The 19,089-nt window shown below is 47.7% G+C and overlaps 2 protein-coding genes across 4 annotated transcripts in view; both read left to right on the top strand.

The window, feature by feature from the left end:
• The window catches only part of LOC120713067 (disease resistance protein RPV1-like), a 47,482-nt gene that overhangs the window by 26,284 nt on the left and 2,109 nt on the right, over nucleotides 1-19,089 (top strand). The gene's annotated exons all lie outside the window — the stretch shown is intronic.
• On the top strand, nucleotides 13,808-18,852 carry LOC120713066 (disease resistance protein RGA2-like). Of its 3 annotated transcripts, none has more exons than XM_039999042.1 (3): nucleotides 13,808-17,723; nucleotides 18,104-18,390; nucleotides 18,493-18,852. In XM_039999042.1, exon 1 carries the CDS (start codon nucleotides 14,142-14,144, stop codon nucleotides 15,729-15,731), a length of 1,590 nt encoding a protein of 529 aa, XP_039854976.1. In that variant the 5' UTR covers nucleotides 13,808-14,141; the 3' UTR covers nucleotides 15,732-17,723; nucleotides 18,104-18,390; nucleotides 18,493-18,852. The 3 variants fall into 3 exon arrangements, with proteins under 3 accessions (XP_039854976.1, XP_039854977.1, XP_039854978.1); XM_039999043.1 differs by having other exon boundaries at nucleotides 18,101-18,390; XM_039999044.1 differs by having other exon boundaries at nucleotides 13,808-17,731; nucleotides 18,101-18,390.

Here is a 19,089-nt window from a genome sequence, read left to right as displayed (position 1 = left end):
GTCTAACATGCGCCTACTGAGGTAGAAAACCACCCTCTCATGGCCGTCATGCTTCTGGACTAACACCGAAGCAATGGACGTGTCACCCACGGATAGGTACACATAGAACGGCCTATCTTGCTGAGGAGGAACCAATACTGGAGGCTTTGACAAATATTCCTTGATTTCATCGAAAGCTTGCTGCTGTTCTGCCCTCAGCGAAACTCATCATCGGATTTGATCTTCACTAACCCCATAAATGGTTCGATGCATCCAGACAGATTAGAAATAAATCGCCTGACAAAGTTAATTTTACCGATGAGCTTCTGTAATTCTTTCTTTGTAGTAGGTGGCTTCATCGTCTTTACAGCTTCTTGACTCTTTAGGCCGATCTCGATTCCTCGCTCATGCACCAGGAATCCCAGAAATTGACCGGCCGATACTCCAAAGGCACATTTCTTTGGGTTCATTTTGAGCCCAAACCATCGAGTCCACTCCAACACTTGGCGCAGATCTTCTAGATGCCCCCAACTGATTTGGACTTGACCACGACATCATCAATATAGATCTCTACCAGTTTACCGATGAGATCATGAAAAATATAATTCATGGCACGTTGGTACGTTGCACCAGCATTTTTCAGTCCGAAGGTCATTACCAAGTATTCGAATAAGCCGACTGCGCCTGGTACTCTGAACGCAGTCTTGTTCACATCTTCTGGGGCCACGAAGATCTGGTTGTAACCAGCATTGCCATCCACAAAACTCATCATTTTGTGGTCGGCAGCTGCGTTGATCAATGTTTCTGCAACAGGCATCGGGTATTCGTCCTTTGGTGTTGCTCTGTTGAGATCTCTAAAATCGACGCAAACACACCATTGGCCATCCTTCTTTTGCACCGGTACCACACTAGAGATCCATTCTGCATACCAGCACGGCCTAATGAACCCAGCATCCAGCATCTTCTCCACCTCTTTTTTAACTTCTTCTAGGACTTCGGCCTTCATCTGACGTGCTCGTTGCTGAAACGGCCGAAACCCTTTCTTGAGCAGGAGCCGATGCTCGATGATGCTTCTATCCAGTCCGGGCATCTCCGTGTAGTCCCATGCAAAGCAATCCTGGTACTCTTTCAGTAACGCAATCATCTCCTCTCGCAAAGCCGGATCCAACTTCTTGCTGATAAATGTCGGCCGTGGCTTATCCCTAGGACCGATGTCAACCTCTTCCAAATCATCAGCCGATGTGAACCCGTATCCGAGTTTGCCGTCGTCTGAAAAACCAGCTGCGAACGCAAGCGAGTCTTCATCACCCACAAGATCAGCGGCAAACACAGGGAGATGATAAGAAAAATTATTTGGCCAACTGCCAGAGCAGGCCATCGTGTGTACATGATGTAATAGTTCCGAACCAAAACATGATTTTTCTATTTTTTGGGGCCGATTGCTGGAATCGGCCTCTCTATTTCTATTACATCCCGTAGCATGCCCGGATGTGTTTACTCTGTGAGGCCAGTGGATAAGACCAGCCTCAGTCTGTTTTTTGTCGCCTCGATCCGATCACAGTCTTCCAGGGCAATCCCTAAGATCGGCTCTTGTCCTTCTGCATCCCAGGCGTTCATGTCTGCGAGCGAGACCTCGCTAGAGTCATCTGCACGGACCACCTCCACTTCATCGCCGTCCCATTGGACGAGATACTGATGCATTGTGGAAGGGATACAACAGTTGGCGTGAATCCAATCCCTCCCAAGCAATACCGTGTATGTACTTTTGCTGTTGACGATGAAGAACGAAGTCGGGATCGTCTTGTGGCCCACTATCAACTCCACATTAAGGACCCCCATCGCCTCTGATAGTTGTCTGTTGATGTCATTGAGCATCACATTGGTCTTGATCAGATCGGCAGAAGAACGACCCAATCGGCGCAGCACAGAATACGGCATCAGGTTGACTGCGGCACCAGTGTCGACCAACATCCTGTTCACAGGCTTGCCATTGATGAAGCCCTTGAGATACAATCCCTTTAGGTGCTTGTAGCTTTTCTCCTTGGGCTACACGAAGATGATCGGCTATGGGCCCAGATCCAGTTGTGCGATGGCCGATTCTTCTGGTTAGGGTGCCCGAAATTCCGATGGGAGCACGAACACCATGTTCACATCAGCCGATGGCTTCTCATCAGCTTTTGTCTGCTTGGGGCGCCACTCTTTTCTCGGAGGGCGCTTTTCCTCCCTTCGCGGTTGCCTGACTTGCTCCGCGAGATCCGGACGCGCTTTCCTCAGCACGTCGAGGGTACTTTGCTTCTGCCTCTTCCAGATTGCGCAAGCGCTACACCCTACGCTTCTGCGAGCGATTAAGCCCGTCAGGACACCACCGTGGACGATGGTACCTATCTTCTTCTTCTTCTTGCTTGGAATCACCCCTGATCGGCCTCCTCACACGGTCATCATGACGTGTTCTGGGCCCTAAGCGCCGAAACACCGATGTCTCGTCTTGCTGGTGTCCTCGAGGCTTGCACTCCAAGCAATCATCTATAGTAGTCAATCGGCTCATGCCGGAATTCCAACAGTACCTGAAGAACGGGCAATGCCAGTGGTCGCGTATAGCCTGGCGTCTCCCCAGTGTCCTTCCTGAGCGGCGCTCGTACTCGTCCTCCTCCGATTCATATCGGCGGCGCAACTTGTACTGGTACTAGTACTTTTCCAGAAGCCGATTAGAAGCTGGAAGCTTATTGCGGATGTGAAGCACCTGCTCTTCAGTCACATGTTGCTGTTCCAACTTGCGTTCATCCTGCGGCCATTTGCCAGAAACGGCCTCTCTCCTCTGCTTGTCATGGCGGCGCATGGGTCCCACCATGTTGACCTGGAACGCCAAATCCTGGCCCTTGGATCCGAAATCTGACAGCTCCACCATGTTAGCTTATGGGAAGGGCTTTGTGTCAACCTTCATCGTGTGTTGAGCCAGGATTAATCGGCCTTGCTCGATAGCCGATTGTATCTGACGACGTAGCTCCTTGCATTCATCCGTGGAATGAGTGAACGAGTGGTGCCATTTGCAGTACAGTCTTCCCTGCAGCTCCTGGGCCGTTGGTAACTTGTGATTCTCTGGGAGCTTCAGCTGTTTTTCTTTGAGGAGCAGATCAAATATCTGCTCTGCTTTGGTTACGTCGAAGTCGAAGCCCTTCACAAGCCCTTGCTGTTTGACCCACTTGCACGGGACAGGGTTTGCCCCCCCGAGTCCACTCTGCCATGGCCACTTCTTGCTCCTCGCCAGAGTCGTCAGATTCATCTGCCTGGGCCATGTTTACATGGCTCTTGAACTTGTCCTGGTACAGCTCAGGATGGTAATGTTCGTACACTGTGAGCTTCTGCACCAGGTGCGCCAGAGATGTGAACTCCAACTGAAAAGCCGCATCCTTGATCGGCTTAGCAAGTCCCAGGACAGCCAGATCGACTGCCTCCTTCTCTGTGATGCGCGACGAGTAGCATCAGTTCTTGACCTCCCTGAAGCGCTGTATGTACTCTGACACAGTCTCTCCTCGCTTCTACCTGACCTGGGCGAGGTCGGCAATTCTGGCTTCAGCAGTCTTCGAGTGGTACTGGGTATGGAATTGATCTTTGAGCTGCCTCCAAGTTCGAATCGAATCCAGAGCCAGTGATGCATACCATCCAAAAGCCGGGCCTGTAAGGGATTGGCCGAAGAACCGGACCCTCAACGGATCCGACATTGAGATCATCCCAAGCTGCGTTAAGTATCGGCTCACATGCTCGATGGAGCTGGCTCCCTCTAACCCGTTGAACTTGGTGAACTCAGGAAGCCGATACTTGGGTGGCAGTGGGATCAAGTCGTAGTCACTTGGATACGGCTTGGAATAGCCGATCGCTTTCCTCTTGGGCAGGATGCCGAACTGGTCTCTCAGTATTGCACTGACCTGCTCCACACTAAGAACTCCTGGGGCCGATGGCTCAGCACTCGGCCCAGTAGCGTACTTTGCCAGCCACGCTTGTTTCTCCGCGTCTGCTCCAGAAGCTCCTGGGTTTACCATCTGCACCGAGCATGTTGGATTGACGCTATCAGGGATGTAGGCGCACGTGTAGCCGTGCGGAATCTCCTTGGGTGGCTCGGTGAGGAATTGGACTTCTCCAGGATCACCGCCGATCTTGTGGATGACGAAGATCGGCGAACTTTGTGGTTTTGGAGCCGCAAACGAGAACGGCAATACCGGTCTAGAATGCAGTGCAGCTTCCTCTGAGTGACTCCCTAGGGTTGGCCCTGATGGAGAGTACTGGTTCTTGATTATCTCCTGGATGACGCGATGCGCCATGCGCTTGAGTTCGTTCATCAGGCTCTGAGAGTGCCGATGAAGCGCATGGGCCACCATGTAGTTCATCTCCTGACGCAGGGCTCTGGTGCGCTCTTCTGATGGTACAGACAGATCTACATTGTCGAGAGCGCCTTCTGGTGAGAACCCCTTCCACCTGATGCCATGGTTGCGGGTCCTCTCAAAAGAGCCAATGAGATCGGCTTCCGGCAAAGCTTTAATCTCATCATACTTCTTCTTGTGTTCAGGAGAGAGCTCTTCATACGTGACGGGCTTGGGAGCGGGTTCTTGATCTTGAGCTCCAGTCATTGTTGCAGTGGACATTGTTGCCGAGAAGGGTCCCACTGGGCTTGCCAGAATGTGTTGTCAGTCAAAACCCACCGGCGAACAACGACGGGCAACACGAAGAGCCGGGAGGTCGTCGGGGCGCTGGCAGGCACTGCTCCCTCGTCGACGGCCCGCAATTCCGTCACGCGCCCGGAGAATGTGTGGAAAGCCGGCGTGCCACCTGACCTATACCCGATCAGGAGGGTGTGAACGTGCTCCGAACAGTTTCCTGCGTACAAAGACACGTGTAAATGTAAGTCCGAGCCGTGGTCGGCTCCCCGGGATGACTCTTGCATCAGCTTTAAAGAGCCGATCGAGTCCCGGTGTCAGATTGGATCTGAATCTATCCAGATATTGATGAATAAAGCAAATAACTAAGAAACTGCTTCAATTAAATCTAATTAATCTAATCCACGATGGTAACAGCTTCACTGCTAGATCGGAACATCCTACACGTGACTAGACCTAATGAACGTAACAGACAACTAAACCGTAACCCAAAACAGAGGCCTAAGAACTAGCAAGAGCCGATTCCTGTAACAATCCCTATCAACGCCAAGATAAAGCATCTATTACACCACCGGATCATCCAATCCGTTTGCAAGGCCTAACCTAGCAGATATTACACAAACTCTTAAGATAAGAGCAAACCACAACAGATTAGATCTACTAAACATAAAAGAAGCAGGGTGTTGCCTCTGTGCAACTAATTCTATGCGATAAGAACTAGCATAAGATTGAAACGTGACTGCAGAGAGACAACATGATATTCGTAGATGATAAGCAACGAAGCACAATGGATCTGCTAAAAGTCAAGCTACGAACATCAAGATAACTAGCATTTCTCGCCATAAAAAATGCTTCAGTACGAGTAATACCAAGGTAAAAGCAAGAACAATGTTGCCCTGATCGCAAGAAGTGATCAGGGCAGCATGGCGCTTACTTGGATGAAACCCTAGGATTAGGGGTGGCGATGCGCCGAGAGTTGTTGTTTGCAAAAAGTGATGACGCTCTCCTTTACGAATAACAAAGGGTACATATTTATAGTCCGGAGACTTGGGAAACAATCTAAACTAATCTCGTTCCGATCGGACTCTATCTCTAATCTTAAACTAAATCTAAGGATACATGGCCCATGTGGCCCAGATGCTCACGCAGGAGCCGATTTACAAGTCTTCTTCAATCTTCTGCTTTAAGCCCATCTTGCTTTCAGCCCATAAATTAATCCAGTTAATTTATGGCGATAACAGTATATAATCTTTGTTTGAGTATTGTGACATCCCGGAAAATTTACTAAATAAATCACTCGCTAAATTATTTTCAAAATTATTTCATCGTTGAGCTCAATTAACCCTAAACCCTAATCCCCTCCTAGAGTTTCCGCTGTCCTGACATCCGATTTCAATCGTCGTTCCATCTTTTTCCGCCGCCCGTACCTTCCCACTTTTTCCTCGCCGCCATCTCATCACGCGCCGCCCGGCTTCCTGTCGGCCACACGCGACCGCCCGCCGCGATCGGCGCCGGCGCGATTCCCCTCCCTCTTTCTTTTTCTCTCTCTCTTTTCTTTTTCCCTCCCCTTTTCTTTTTCCTTTTCTTTTTTCTCTTTCCCTCCTCCTCCCTTCTCCTCTCTCCTTCCTATGCTCCCGAGCGCCGTGCATGCCCGCGCACCCCGCCCAGCCCGGACACGCCGCACGCCGCTCCTGCACACGCACCCCACCCCGGCTTCTCCTCTCCTCTCCCGAGCGCTGCAGAGTGGCCCGCTCGCCGCGCCGCCCCTGGCCTGCCCGCGCGCGCGCATGCACGCACGCACGCGGCGCACCGGACCGCGACGCCACGCCACGCCGCAGTCTCCCTCGGCTCACGCTCGCCGCACCCAGATGTGTCGAGCCGAGCACACCGCACCCGCTCGCCCGCGCGCACGCCCGTGCCCACGCCCTCCACGCGCACGCGTCCAAGCACACCGCCCGCCGCGCCGCTCGTCGCTGCCCTGCTCTGCTCCCGGCCCCGCTCACGCACGACAAGCACCGCGCCCACGTGCGTTCGCCGCGCCGCCCGTCGCCTAGCTACAGCACCGTCATGCGCTTTGCTCAGCGCACGCCGCACGCCGCCGCTGCCACCCCTTTGCACGCCCACGCGCGGCACTGCTCGCCGCGCCGCCCGCCGTCAACCACAGTAACGCTGGCCCACTCGCCGCGCCTGCCCGAGCCATCCCTTCACCCCTGCGCCGGCCTCGCCGCCCGTGCGCCGCTCCACGACGGCCGCAAGCGGCTGGAGCGCCATTAATGGCGCCCTACGATGCTCGCTAGTCGGCCACCTGCCCCACACCGCTCCACCGCCTCATTCGCCCTATAAAGAGACCCCCCCCCCCGCCGCTCCTCCGCACCACAGCCACCTCCGCCACCACCAGCGCCCCTCCCTGCTCCCCAACGCCGCCGCCGTGGGTGCCAGAGCCGCTCGCCGCCAGCTGCCGTGGACCGATCTCCTCGCTGTGCCCCGGCCCAAATCGAGGTGGGGAATGGGTTCCCCGAGGCCCTCTCCCCCTTTTCCCTTCCCCATGGCCGCCGCCGAGCCCCCCAGGGCCGCCGCCGTGTGCCGCCCCCCCTCCCCTGTTTTTTGGTCGGCAGGAGGAAGGGGAAGGGCAAAATTGCCCATAGGCCCCTCCTTTACTTCCTTTTTAATTAAGAATCTTTCTCCTTTTATGTCCCTTTTCACATAAGCCCTCCATGTTTTCCAAAAGTTAGAAATAACCCACCCCTATACAGAAATAATTACACATAGACCCCTACACCTCTGTGGTATGCCCAAATATTTCTAGAAATTGCAATCAAGTCCTTCCTCTATCCAAATAATTACAAATCGGTCCCTGACTCCTTATTTAACCCCTAGACCTCCCTGTAACCTATCATTTCATGCGCCAAACCACTCCCGATCGACCTGAAACTTTACCACGTCATTCCTAACATAGTTTTAGCAATGCCATTAGGAAACCGCCCTAAAATATTACTCCTATCTCCATATCTTAATTGTTTCCGATTCGAGCTCAACGATAAAACTTTTATTTCTTTTCCTTGATTGTGTGTTTGTTTGTATACGTCGTAGATCACGGTGTGAACGAATGAGATCCTATCGACGAGCAGTACTGCGAGCAAACGAACGAGGACTAGTTCTGCGACCCCGAGTCCGAAGGACAGCACTTCGATCAGGAATCCCCGGAAGGATTTGAAGACGGCAAGTTCAATCCCGCCCTTTGATGCATGTTTTGTCCTAGTTTTTATAAACACAACCTATTGGTCTATTTTAGAAAATTGCATATGTTTTGCCTGCTAAAAACACGGTTGGATAGCCACACCTTGATTTGTTATAACCATTCCTTGACCACCTAAATTAATGTCTGAATGTGTTGTTTGGACGTTAATCACTGCTAGAACGCTTAGGACCTCATACACAATACAACTTGTTTTATAAAGAAAATGTGTGTGTGTGTGGGAAGGGAGAAAAGTAGAATTTCGAAAGATAAGTTTAGACGGGATGGATGGCATTTCTGTGTGATTTTCCGATTGGTGTGCTCGTGCCTGTGTGGCAGAGCAAGAAAGAGAGATATCCATCTTGTCACAATTAAGGACCGAGTTGGTGTGTCATCTCACCTAACTCCACTATCGTGCAAACCACTAGACCGTTGAATGGGCAACGGCTTAGCATAAACCCCACTAGTTAGTCTGATAGCCATCAGGAGAGCTGAGAGCAACGGGTGATCAAGGAGAAGGGGTTAGCTCTGTGTGACTTATGCCCGGTTAAAACCTCTGTGATAGGTCAATGACCCCTTGGTGGATCCCGTGATGGCTAGTCAGGTCTAGCTAAGGTGGGTAATGGCTTTGTTGGGATCTGCACCGACATTAAGGTGATCGAGTTGCGGTACCCCGCTTGTGGGTAAAGTTGCACACCTCTGCAGAGTTAAAATCTATTCGAATAGCCGTGCCCACGGTACTGGGCGAGTTACGGTGTGGTCACGCAACTAGTGTTTATTCTGGGATGGGTTGGCATGAGTTGTTTTGGAAAAGTGTCCGGCAGTTGTGCCGTGTGCTACGGCGGATGAGGGATCCAGTAGTAGTTTAAAACTTGGATCCTGTGTGGGTCAACACTACGTGTTACTCGGTACAAGAAAACTGGTTTTGGAAATGCTTTCTTCAAACGAACCCCTGCATAAAATATTGCTTTCCTCAAATTAAACCCTAGCCTTATCCTTGATTTACCCTGTGCATTATATTCTGTTTATACCCCCTCCGTGGGTGTGGTTGGACTTGCTGGGTACATTTGTACTCACCCCATTCTTTATCTTTACAGAGGAAGATCCAGACTTCATTCCTGACGACGTTGAGTAGGGGTACCGTCCTGCACCCAGCCTTGCCTGTGGATTAGGGTCACCCGTAGGAGGTTCCGCATGACGCAATACTCTGATGACCCCCTTTTCGTAGTGAATGTAGTTGTGTGGGTTCTAGTTGTAATCCTCGTGATAGTGGCGCTTCACTGCCCATTACCGCATAGAGTTGTACGGTGATGAACCATCTGATGTAATAAATATGTCATCAACCTCTTGGAACTGATGTTTGTATCACATTTAAGTCTTCTCTTATGAGGGGACGCTTCAAGTATATAATTTATCATTCTTATAATTTTTATCAACCATGTTTGTTTCTTTTATAAGATATCATATTAGTAGATCTGTACTTACTTACTTACCTTTTACCGTGATCTAAAAAAACATTTTACTATAGTATCAAACTATTTGATCACAACTAAGAGTGAGCCATGCTTAATTTATATTAATTTATTTGTGTTGTGGACTCATAAGTTGTGTGAAATAATTTATTTCCTTTTATGAGCTAAGCTGTTCATCACGTGTATGTTTACTTATAAAAATATATTTTTTAAATGTATATGTATTTGTTCTTCACATAAAGTTTGCGATATTTAATATTTTATTTGTAGCATATTATTATTTGTTCGATATGTTTAACATTTTTTGTAAAAAAATATTTATTCTCAATAGTTTAAATTAATTATTTAGTGTAAAAAATATTTTTTTTCAAAATATCATACAAACATAGGTAACTGGGATCTTGTTTGAAAGATCTTGTCATAAGAAAGACAATGATGCAATTTAAATTTAATTTAGAAGCTTGATCTAATAGTTATAGTTTTTTAATTTTGAATTTGCCAGCTAAAACTATTATCCCGCGGTATGCATGGAAACAGTTCCGCAGTTGGACTGATGATTGCCCATCCAATATATCCTCCAGGTAATGATAGGTGGAAATATCATCTGAAGTGATATATAACTGCACCATGAGCCTCATTTGTTACTATTTTTCATCGCTGCAGATGGGGTAGTCATACTTCAGGACCTATCAATCTGTATGGGTGGAAGTTGGGCATACAATACGGATGAATAATGTTGTATTTTTTTCCTCCATGCCCACCATCGTGTGGCAAGCTGAACCCATTCCACACTGACTACGATGCCATAGCGATTGTATGGCCCATCCTCTGGTGTCTAGCACGTCATAGTCCTGATGCCTCCATGTTTGCCAAGGCCTCCGCCTGGGGGCGTCTACTCCTAGCATGTACGACTACCGTCATATCATCGCACAAGTCCGTTGGAGTTTAAAAATATTCCAAAGATGTAAATTGTTTCAAAATCAAATAAAATGTTCCAAAATAAATAAAAATATTTTAGAAAAATATCATCTAAATATAATCAAGTGTGGTCTAGTTTTGAAGATCTTGTCGTAAGAAACACAACAGTGCAATCGAAATTTAATTTAAATAATCGGTTCGTAAAGTAGAGCAGTTTTTAATTTAGGATGTACGAAAATCAAGACATATGGCCACCTCTACCCTTTCCCTCCTCGTGGAGCTGTTGTGCAGCAACTAAAAATCACGAGCTCATGTTGACGACGTAGCCGTAAAACGCGGAGAAGGCCGGAGAGGGCACCTGTCTTTAAGAACGACTAGAACTCAACGCGCCCTTCGCGCGCCCCATCATATGAGTTTACATCAATATAAAAATAGTACAATAGAAGGAATACTAAAGTAAATATTTTAAATGATAAATTTATAATAATATCTCATACAGATATCTTAATAACAATAATATTGCTAATTGAATGGCATCCGTAGCATGTGGATTCTATCAAATCATATATTGAATTTATCTATTAATATTAGTAGTTAGCAAATACTTTAATAATATAATAGGTAGCTCAATATTATATTTTCCTATCAACATTAGCAGCTACCAAATACTCACTCACTTACGGATAAGACCCATTTCACCAATGAGAGATGGCGCACAGGAGAGGGAAAGAAGGAAGAAAAGAAAAAAAAAAGAGAAAAATAAGGTTCACTCACTTACGGATGGGATCCACCAAGTAGGGGTTTGTTGGAGTTGTAGGTTAAATACAAAGGCTGTGTTTAGTTCGCGAAAAAGTTTGGGTTTTGATACTGTAGCACATTTCGTTGTTACTTGACAAATAATATCCAATCATGGACTAATTAGGCTTAAAAGATTTATCTCGTGCTAATCAGTTAGACTGTGTAATTAGTTATTTTTTTCAACTGCATTTAATGCTCCATACATGTGTCAAAAAATTCGATGTGACGGATACTGTAGAAATTTTTTGGGAACTAAACAGGGCCAAAGTCGAGAAAGTAGGGACAACCCCTACTTTAAAAATAAGGATCTTAAAGTAGAGGTTATTGTTGGAGTATACAATAAAACTAATATTTGTGTGGAGGCAACTATATTTTAATCAGCCATTAATTTTTTAAGGACATTTTTAGTGGAGGTTTCATGAGAGTTTTATACACATTAAATAGGGTACTATGTCAGTATTTTAGATGATGTGGCACTGGATTACCGCAGAGAGAGATGAAAGATGAAACTATGTACGCACAGTTACCAACTCTTGATGAGTCTTAAAATTAAATGAAATGAGAGCATATGAAATAGCAAACATGGAACAATGCATTCTGAAGTGAGTTTAATCTATGGTTTCATTTGTGTTTTGATGATGTGACATTTTTGGAAACAAAAAATGAAACTACCCAGTGGGATTAGTCTAAGTAGAGAAAGATGTTTAGGTAGGCTTGGGACTGTCATGTACACAACTATTGTCTTCGTTTCCGGTGTCTTCGTGGGCAGCAGCTTCCTGGTGATTTTCTTGTTTGAAACGCGACACTAAAAAATGAATGTTTGATATAAGATTATCATTTGACATGTTATGAAAAACTACTTTATGTTATGGTTTTTTTACGATCTTTTCTCTTCTTAATTGTAGAGTTAGTAGTATACGAGCAAGAGAGAGACGTATGAGTGAATGAGGGGTTGTTTGAATTGAGGGGCTAAATTTTAGTCTATGTCACATCAAAGAGAATCTTAATATTTAGAAATATTAAATAAAGATTAATTATAAAAGTAACTGTAGAATCCTGAGGCTAAACTGTTAGACGAATCTAATGAGATATATTAATTTATAATTAGAGGATGGTTACTGGAATATCACTGTAGCAAAATATGGATTAATTAGGCTCATTAGATTCGTCTCGCGAATTAGCACTCAGCTGTCAAAAAATATTTATAAACAGATTTTATTTGATACTCTAAAATAGTAAAAAAAATTTTGATGTGATAGGGACTAAAAAAATCTGTGAAAACATGGCCTAAGAGAACTGAAGAGATGGGGAAAAAATAAAATAGGTAGAACCCATGCAGCACAGGAGCACCTCTCCCAGCCCAGTCACGCCACGCGTCCCGTGGAGGGCTCGGCCAGGCCGTGAAATGCGGCCAGGCCGTGAAGGGGCAGCATTCTTTAATTTACCCGATTGTGCCCCCGCCATGGTGGCCATCGCCGGGCACAGCTCGGTCGATCGCACACGCCCTAAGCCAGGCAGGGTACGCGCGCGCTCTCTCTCTCTGTGTGGTGTCGCTTCTCCTTTATGGTAGGGTAACCCTCTCTCTCTCTGTGTGGTGTCGCTTCTCCTTTATGGTAGGGTAACCAAGTAGAGGCATGCTAGTGCACACGCGACACACTTGTAGAAATGACTGAGCAGAAACATCAAGCGAGCCTGCTTGCTCGACGTCCCCTGTACGTTTGCGTAGTTCGATTCGATCCTTTTGGTGGTGTACGTGAAGTGCTAGTCATTTGCCACCCCTTGGCCCTTGCCCACCGTGAGTCCGTGACCGTCCTTTCCTCCCGTTGCCGCCACCTCCGCTTAATTTGAGCATGTTCGTGCTGTTTTTCCTGAGGCAACTTCTAGCTATTTCACTCTTAAGCGACATGGTTTCATTTTTTTTTGAAAGAAACACATGCTTTCATTTGTAGGCTCCCTTGATCACAATCACAAGCTCACACCCTTTCAGTTGCCGGTCTGATTTTTGCCGGTAATGGTCCGGAGCGTCGTGCAAACCTTTCGTGGCCTGCCGCTTGTACCCGTCAGTTGGCGACACTGATGTGCGTCGAGCGGGGCGTCCCATGGCACATGGCAGGGCACTTGGCCTTGACCACCACCGCGTGTCCGCATCCGTTGGTGAAAATATCTTCTCAGGTAAAAAGTTCACCAGAGTAAAAGATGTGCAGCCGCGGGGCATGCAGCAGGAAGCACCACATGATGGATTTTCCTCGGGGAAGAAGAGCGTTCATAGTTTCCCACGACAAGGCCCTGTACAAGCCTACAACTGCAAGGACTGTTATGCTGGGCCAACTACCAGGCCATGCATTATTGCTTCCAAAGAGATTCACTCTGCGTTAAGTATATTAGACCAATCCCCTTCATAAGTTAGAGATAATTTATTTTTTCTTATAATACTGGCACCAGTTTTGCTGACTTGTTCTCTTTTTCAATGTGAAGGCATGTCATATCATACACTCATACCTGCGTACGTGTCTTTTTAAGTCAAGACGCGTTTCAAACCGAGTGGCCGGCGGGCCATGAGCACAGCAGCAAGTTCGGAGAACGGGAGAGGAATCAGCAACAAGCAGCCATCGCAGTGGCACTGGCAGCAGCTGCTGCCACGAAATGAGGTAGTACTCGTAAAAGCAGCAGCAGCACATTTCCAGTGAGGCATTATTGACTGAGTCGAGGCTCGAGAGAACCCTTCTCCCTCGCTCCTGCTGAGCCTCACTATTCTCCTATTGCTGCAGACATGGTGGCCAACAGGTCAGTGACCTGAGAAGCACACTCGTCACCTGCTTTTCTTTCACAGCCCCCGCAGCGGGAGAAGGAGACCCCGGCCCGTGTTGACGCGCTCCTCCGATGTGGAGTGCAGCAATAGCTACCCACCAATAATTGTCCTTCAGCCTCTTCACGGGTTGCTTTCCCCATTCCCCTTCTCTTCCAGCTCAAGCATTCAAGCTTCCCTCACCATAGTCACCGGTGGTTCACATTCACTGCCTCCCTCGATTCTCACAGCGCACACACTGCTTGCCAATACCTAAGAACCATCCCACCCCAACAAGGCCAACCATGGCCATGGCCATGGCCGGGTCGCTGCTCCTCCCCTGGGTGGAAGGTTTAGTCGGCAAGGCGGCCGACGCGCTGGTCCAGAGGGTCACTAGCATGTGGGGCGTCGATAACTATCGCCGCAAGCTGGAGGACCAACTGGTGTACGTGCGGTCCCTGCTGGCCGACGCCGAGGAGAAGGCCGAGGCGAAGACGGAGGCCGGCCGCGCCGTCAAGGCGTGGATGAAGAAGCTCAAGGCTGCCGCTTACGAGGCCGACAACGTCCTCGATTCCTTCCAATACGAGGCTCTGCGCGATGAGGCCCAGCCCAGCAAATCAGCTTCACGAAAGGTACTCTACTTCTCACGTGATCGTCTTATGTTCCATCATAAGGCGAGCAGGGATCTCAAGAACGTGCTTGACAAGATTGAGGAGCTGGTGGCGGAGATGAATACATTTGGTCTGCTAGAGCGGGCAGAGGCGCCACAAGCTCTGTATCGGCAAACCTGCTTGGCACTGGATGAGTCTCTGGATATCTTTGGCAGGGATGACGACAAGGAGGCAGTGGTGAAGATTTTGCTTGATCAGAAAGATCAGAAGGTTGTCCAGGTGCTGCCTATCATTGGAATGGGAGGTTTGGGCAAGACCACACTAGCCAAGATGGTGTACAACAATCATAAAGTCCAAAAGCACTTTGAGTTGAAGATGTGGCACTGCGTGTCTGAAAATTTTGAAGCCACAGCTGTTGTCAGATCTATCATCGAGTTGGCTACAAATGGAAGATGTGACCTACCTGACAACATGGAGCTGTTGCGAGGGAAACTCCATGAAGCGATTGGCAGGAAAAGGTTCTTACTGGTTCTTGATGATGTGTGGAATGAAGAGCCTCGAAAGTGGGAGGATGACCTGAAGCCTCTATTGTGTTCTTCTAATGGCGGATCAGGAAGCATGATAATTGTCACTAGTCGCAGCCAGCAAGTGGCCTCCATAATGGGCACCCATCCACCCTATGAGCTAGCATGCCTGAGTGAAGATGATTCGTGGAAATTGTTCACAAAGAAAGCATTTAATAATAGAGGGGCACAAGAGCAGCCAGATGAGTTGGTCACTTTCGGAAGACGCATTGTTAATAGGTGCAAAGGACTACCTCTTGCTCTGAAGACAATGGGTGGGTTGATGAGTTCGATGCATCAAGTTCAGGAATGGAGGACCATTGCAGAAAGCAATATGGGTGATACAGGCAATGAAGTACTGTCCATACTGAAATTGAGCTACAGATACTTGTCATCTGAAATGAAGCAATGCTTTGCATTCTGTGCAGTTTTCCCTAAGGACTATGAGATGGAGAAGGATAAGTTGATCCAACTATGGATGGCAAATGGTTTCATTCATGAAAAGGGAAATATGGATTTGGCAAAGAAAGGTGAACTTGTTTTCAACGAGTTGGTTCAGAGATCCTTTCTTCAAGATGTAAATGTGAAAGAGATTTCTTATTTACAAAGATGTTATAAGGTAATTAGATATAAAATGCATGATTTAATGCATGACCTAGCAAAAGATGTCACAGATGAATGTGCATTTGCAGCAGAGTTTATCGATAAAATATACCAATAAATGATGGAGTACGTCACATGCTGGTTTCAAGTGTTGAATGGAAAAAAGCCAATGGATTATTCAAATCCACATCATCTCTCCACACTTTGCTCACTCACTCAGAGAACAAGGATATTATGGAAATTAATTTGATGTCATTAAGAGCTTTGCAATTGGGAGGTGGATGTCCTTCTGTCATCCATAAGCAGCTCACAAATACAATACATTTACGATATCTTGATATTTCTGGGTCCAACATTACTAAATTGCCAGACTCACTATGTTTGTTGTATAACTTGCAATCATTGAGGCTCAACAATTGCCACGAGCTACAGTATTTACCTGAAGGTTTGACAACTAGTTTGAAGAAGCTCATCCATATTTATCTTTTGGAATGTCGGAGATTGGAACAAATGCCTCCAAAAATAGGTCTACTGCATAACCTACACACTTTAACAACATTTATTGTGGGCACTGGAGATGGCTTTGGAATCGAGGAGCTCAAAGACCTGCGGCATCTTGGCAATAGGTTGGAGCTGTACAACTTGAGGAATGTAAAGAGTGGGTCAAAGGCCAATCTCCATGAGAAACAGAATTTAAGTGAACTATTGTTGTGCTGGCCCCGCAGCACAAGAGACGATGCTACAGATGTTGATGCCTGCAATGAGGAACGAGTGCTGGAATCTCTCGCACCACATCCACAAGGCGAGCTAAAACAATTGGAGGTACATGGGTATGGTGGTCTGGCAATTCCACAATGGATGAAAGACCCTAGGATATTCATGCGCTTGAGAAAGCTTGAAATTTCTAACTGCCCAAGATGTGTTGATCTCCCAGTGGTGCAGTTATTGCCCTATCTTGAGGATTTGTCTTTATCCAACATGGACAGCCTGACCACACTATGTAGGAACGTTGACGTGGAAGCTGCAGGACACAATACTCCTCTGCAAATATTCCCGGTGCTAAAGACGATGCGGTTAATGCATTTGCCAAAGTTGGAGAGATGGGCAGAAAATAGTGCAGGAGAGATTAATGGCTCGATGACATTTCCCCGACTTGAAAGTCTATCTATTATTAACTGTGATAAGCTTGCAAGTTTTCCAGACGCACCAGTTCTGAAATATCTCTACCTATCTAATGGCAAAGAGAAAAACTCTGCTACAGGTGCTCTCATTCCGATGCCCATACCTTTGGACTGTTTGTCGTCTCTTGTCAGCTTAAACATATTATTTTTGCCGGTAGACGTGGTGATGCCTCCAGACGGACAGCAAAGTCAGAGTCAAAGACCTCTGGACACCCTGCGATATTTGTGTCTTCAAGGTGATGTCAGCTTCGGATCAATATTTAGCAAACCCAAATTGCAACTTGGGCTTCGTGACTGCTGGGTCTTTGTGGAAGAATTGCTTATCGAGTTCTGCTCCAATATTGTCCGCTGTCCAGTGGAGGAGCTCCGATGTTTGCCTCGCCTTCGACGTCTGCGTATTTGGTGTTGCTCCAAACTGGAGGGGAAGGGCTCATCATCTGAGGAAGAGGAAATCCTTCCGCTGCCCCAGCTGGAAACGTTATATATTGGGGATTGTGACAGCTTGCTCCGGATCCCCAAGTTGCCTGCATCCCTCGAGAAAATCGAAATTTCCTGGTGCACAAGTTTGTTAGCGCTGCCTTCAAACCTCGGAGATCTAGCCAAGCTGAGGAACCTCGATGTGTCGAGTTGCGGTGCGCTGAAAGAGCTGCCTGATGGGATGGATGGCCTCACTTCCCTTGAGCGGTTGGAGATTGATGATTCAGGGATCGAGAGATTTCCGCAGGGTCTCCTCCAGCGGCTCCCAGCCCTGAAACGCCTAATCATAAATGACTGCCCTGACCTGCAGAGGCGTTGCAGAGAAGGTGGGGAGTACTTTGACTTGGTCGCTTCTATTCCGTATAAATACATTGAAGCACCTGAAAGAAAGAAGCCAGTGAAGTGGTTCCTTCCGTCGTGCGGTGGTGGTTCTCAATCTCAAGGCAACTGAGGTGCGTTCGTATGCTCCCGCTTCCACCACCTCTGTCCCATCAGCTCATTCTGCTGCTATTGTATGCATGTACTCGTGCATCATGCAACTATTCCACAATCTGAAATGTGCAAGTGCGCTTCACGGAGCACACTAATCACCAGAAAATTAATTAGTTGGAGTGCCATTGTCATCTGTGCTTTGCATCTCGTGAGAACAAAATATGTCTTTTTTTTCCACTGGGTGGTGTGTTTGTGCAGCACGTGCAGTTTGTGTGAGCTGCATGTTATGATAGAGAAACTTTTCATTGTGTTGAGATCGTTAGTGTGCAACTATCATGTGATCCGGTCGAGAATAATTAATATCAGGGCTAATTGTTTGCTTGGCGGCCTTTTGCAGCAGTTTGGGATGATGGTGCACATTAGAGTCACGGGCGTCAAAAGGAAGAAGCACATCGAGCAAGCAAGCCAGTTTTGTTGCTCTGATCTCGGCTGGAACTGTTTCTCAGGATATCAGTTTGGCGAAGGCTGAACGGAACCGCTCAAGACTGCAGTAGTTACACCATCGTTTCCTTCACTTGAGATGGGCCTACTACTGGAGCCAACTCCTCTGAGGACGTGGTTTTCCAGAATGAGTTTGAGCTGCGATTCCTCGACCAGTCATACGAACGCCTTCCGCGTCAAGGCATAGTAAGTATACTGAGTGCTCGTGTAACTGCATCCCACGGTTGTTTTCACTTTTCAGTAGTCAAGTGCCATTCATATTTATACCGATCTCTTTATCCACGACAGTTTTCACCTACGGCTACACTACAACTGAACCTTCATTAAAAAGAAGAAGAGAAGAGAATACTTCATCGGAGGTCCTTCAGCCATCTCCAAAGAGAAGGGTCAGAACTACACGGTAGTTAAAAGAGATGAAGCAACGCAGTTGGCAGTCCAATGATTAGGCGGCTACAGCAGGCAGCCGTGCAACGCTGAGAGAGGTGCTATGCAAACCAAGTGCTGAGGGCTGCCAACACCCTGACCAGTCCTCCCTGAGTGCCCTTTTCAAGTGCAGATCAGCAGGGCAGATAGGATCGGAGGTAGACTGAATACGGTAGCATCTGGTTTATGTGGCTTGCGAATGCAATCTCCACAGGAACTTCTGCATGTGTAATGTGTTGCTTTGCCAATTGCCATCGCGCGTGGCAGCGGACGGCGGTTGAAGACGCCAAGTCGTGGAGGCACGGGCGTCGGTCTCGGGACTGACAGAGGCGACGGGTGTCGACGGCGTCTAGGGCCTCGCTGCGGGCGAGGAGGTGACGGGCGTCGGGCGGCGTCTAGGGCCGTCAGAAGGCCGAGGCGGGAACGGCGTCTAGGGCCACGGCGTGGAGGCGGGAATCTTCC

Source organism: Panicum virgatum, chromosome 6K (genome assembly GCF_016808335.1).
Source record: "Panicum virgatum strain AP13 chromosome 6K, P.virgatum_v5, whole genome shotgun sequence".
NCBI classification, from domain to species: Eukaryota; Viridiplantae; Streptophyta; class Magnoliopsida; order Poales; family Poaceae; genus Panicum; species Panicum virgatum.
The sequence above is the reverse complement of the archived record's forward strand: the minus strand, read 5'-3'. Positions and strand labels throughout refer to the sequence as shown.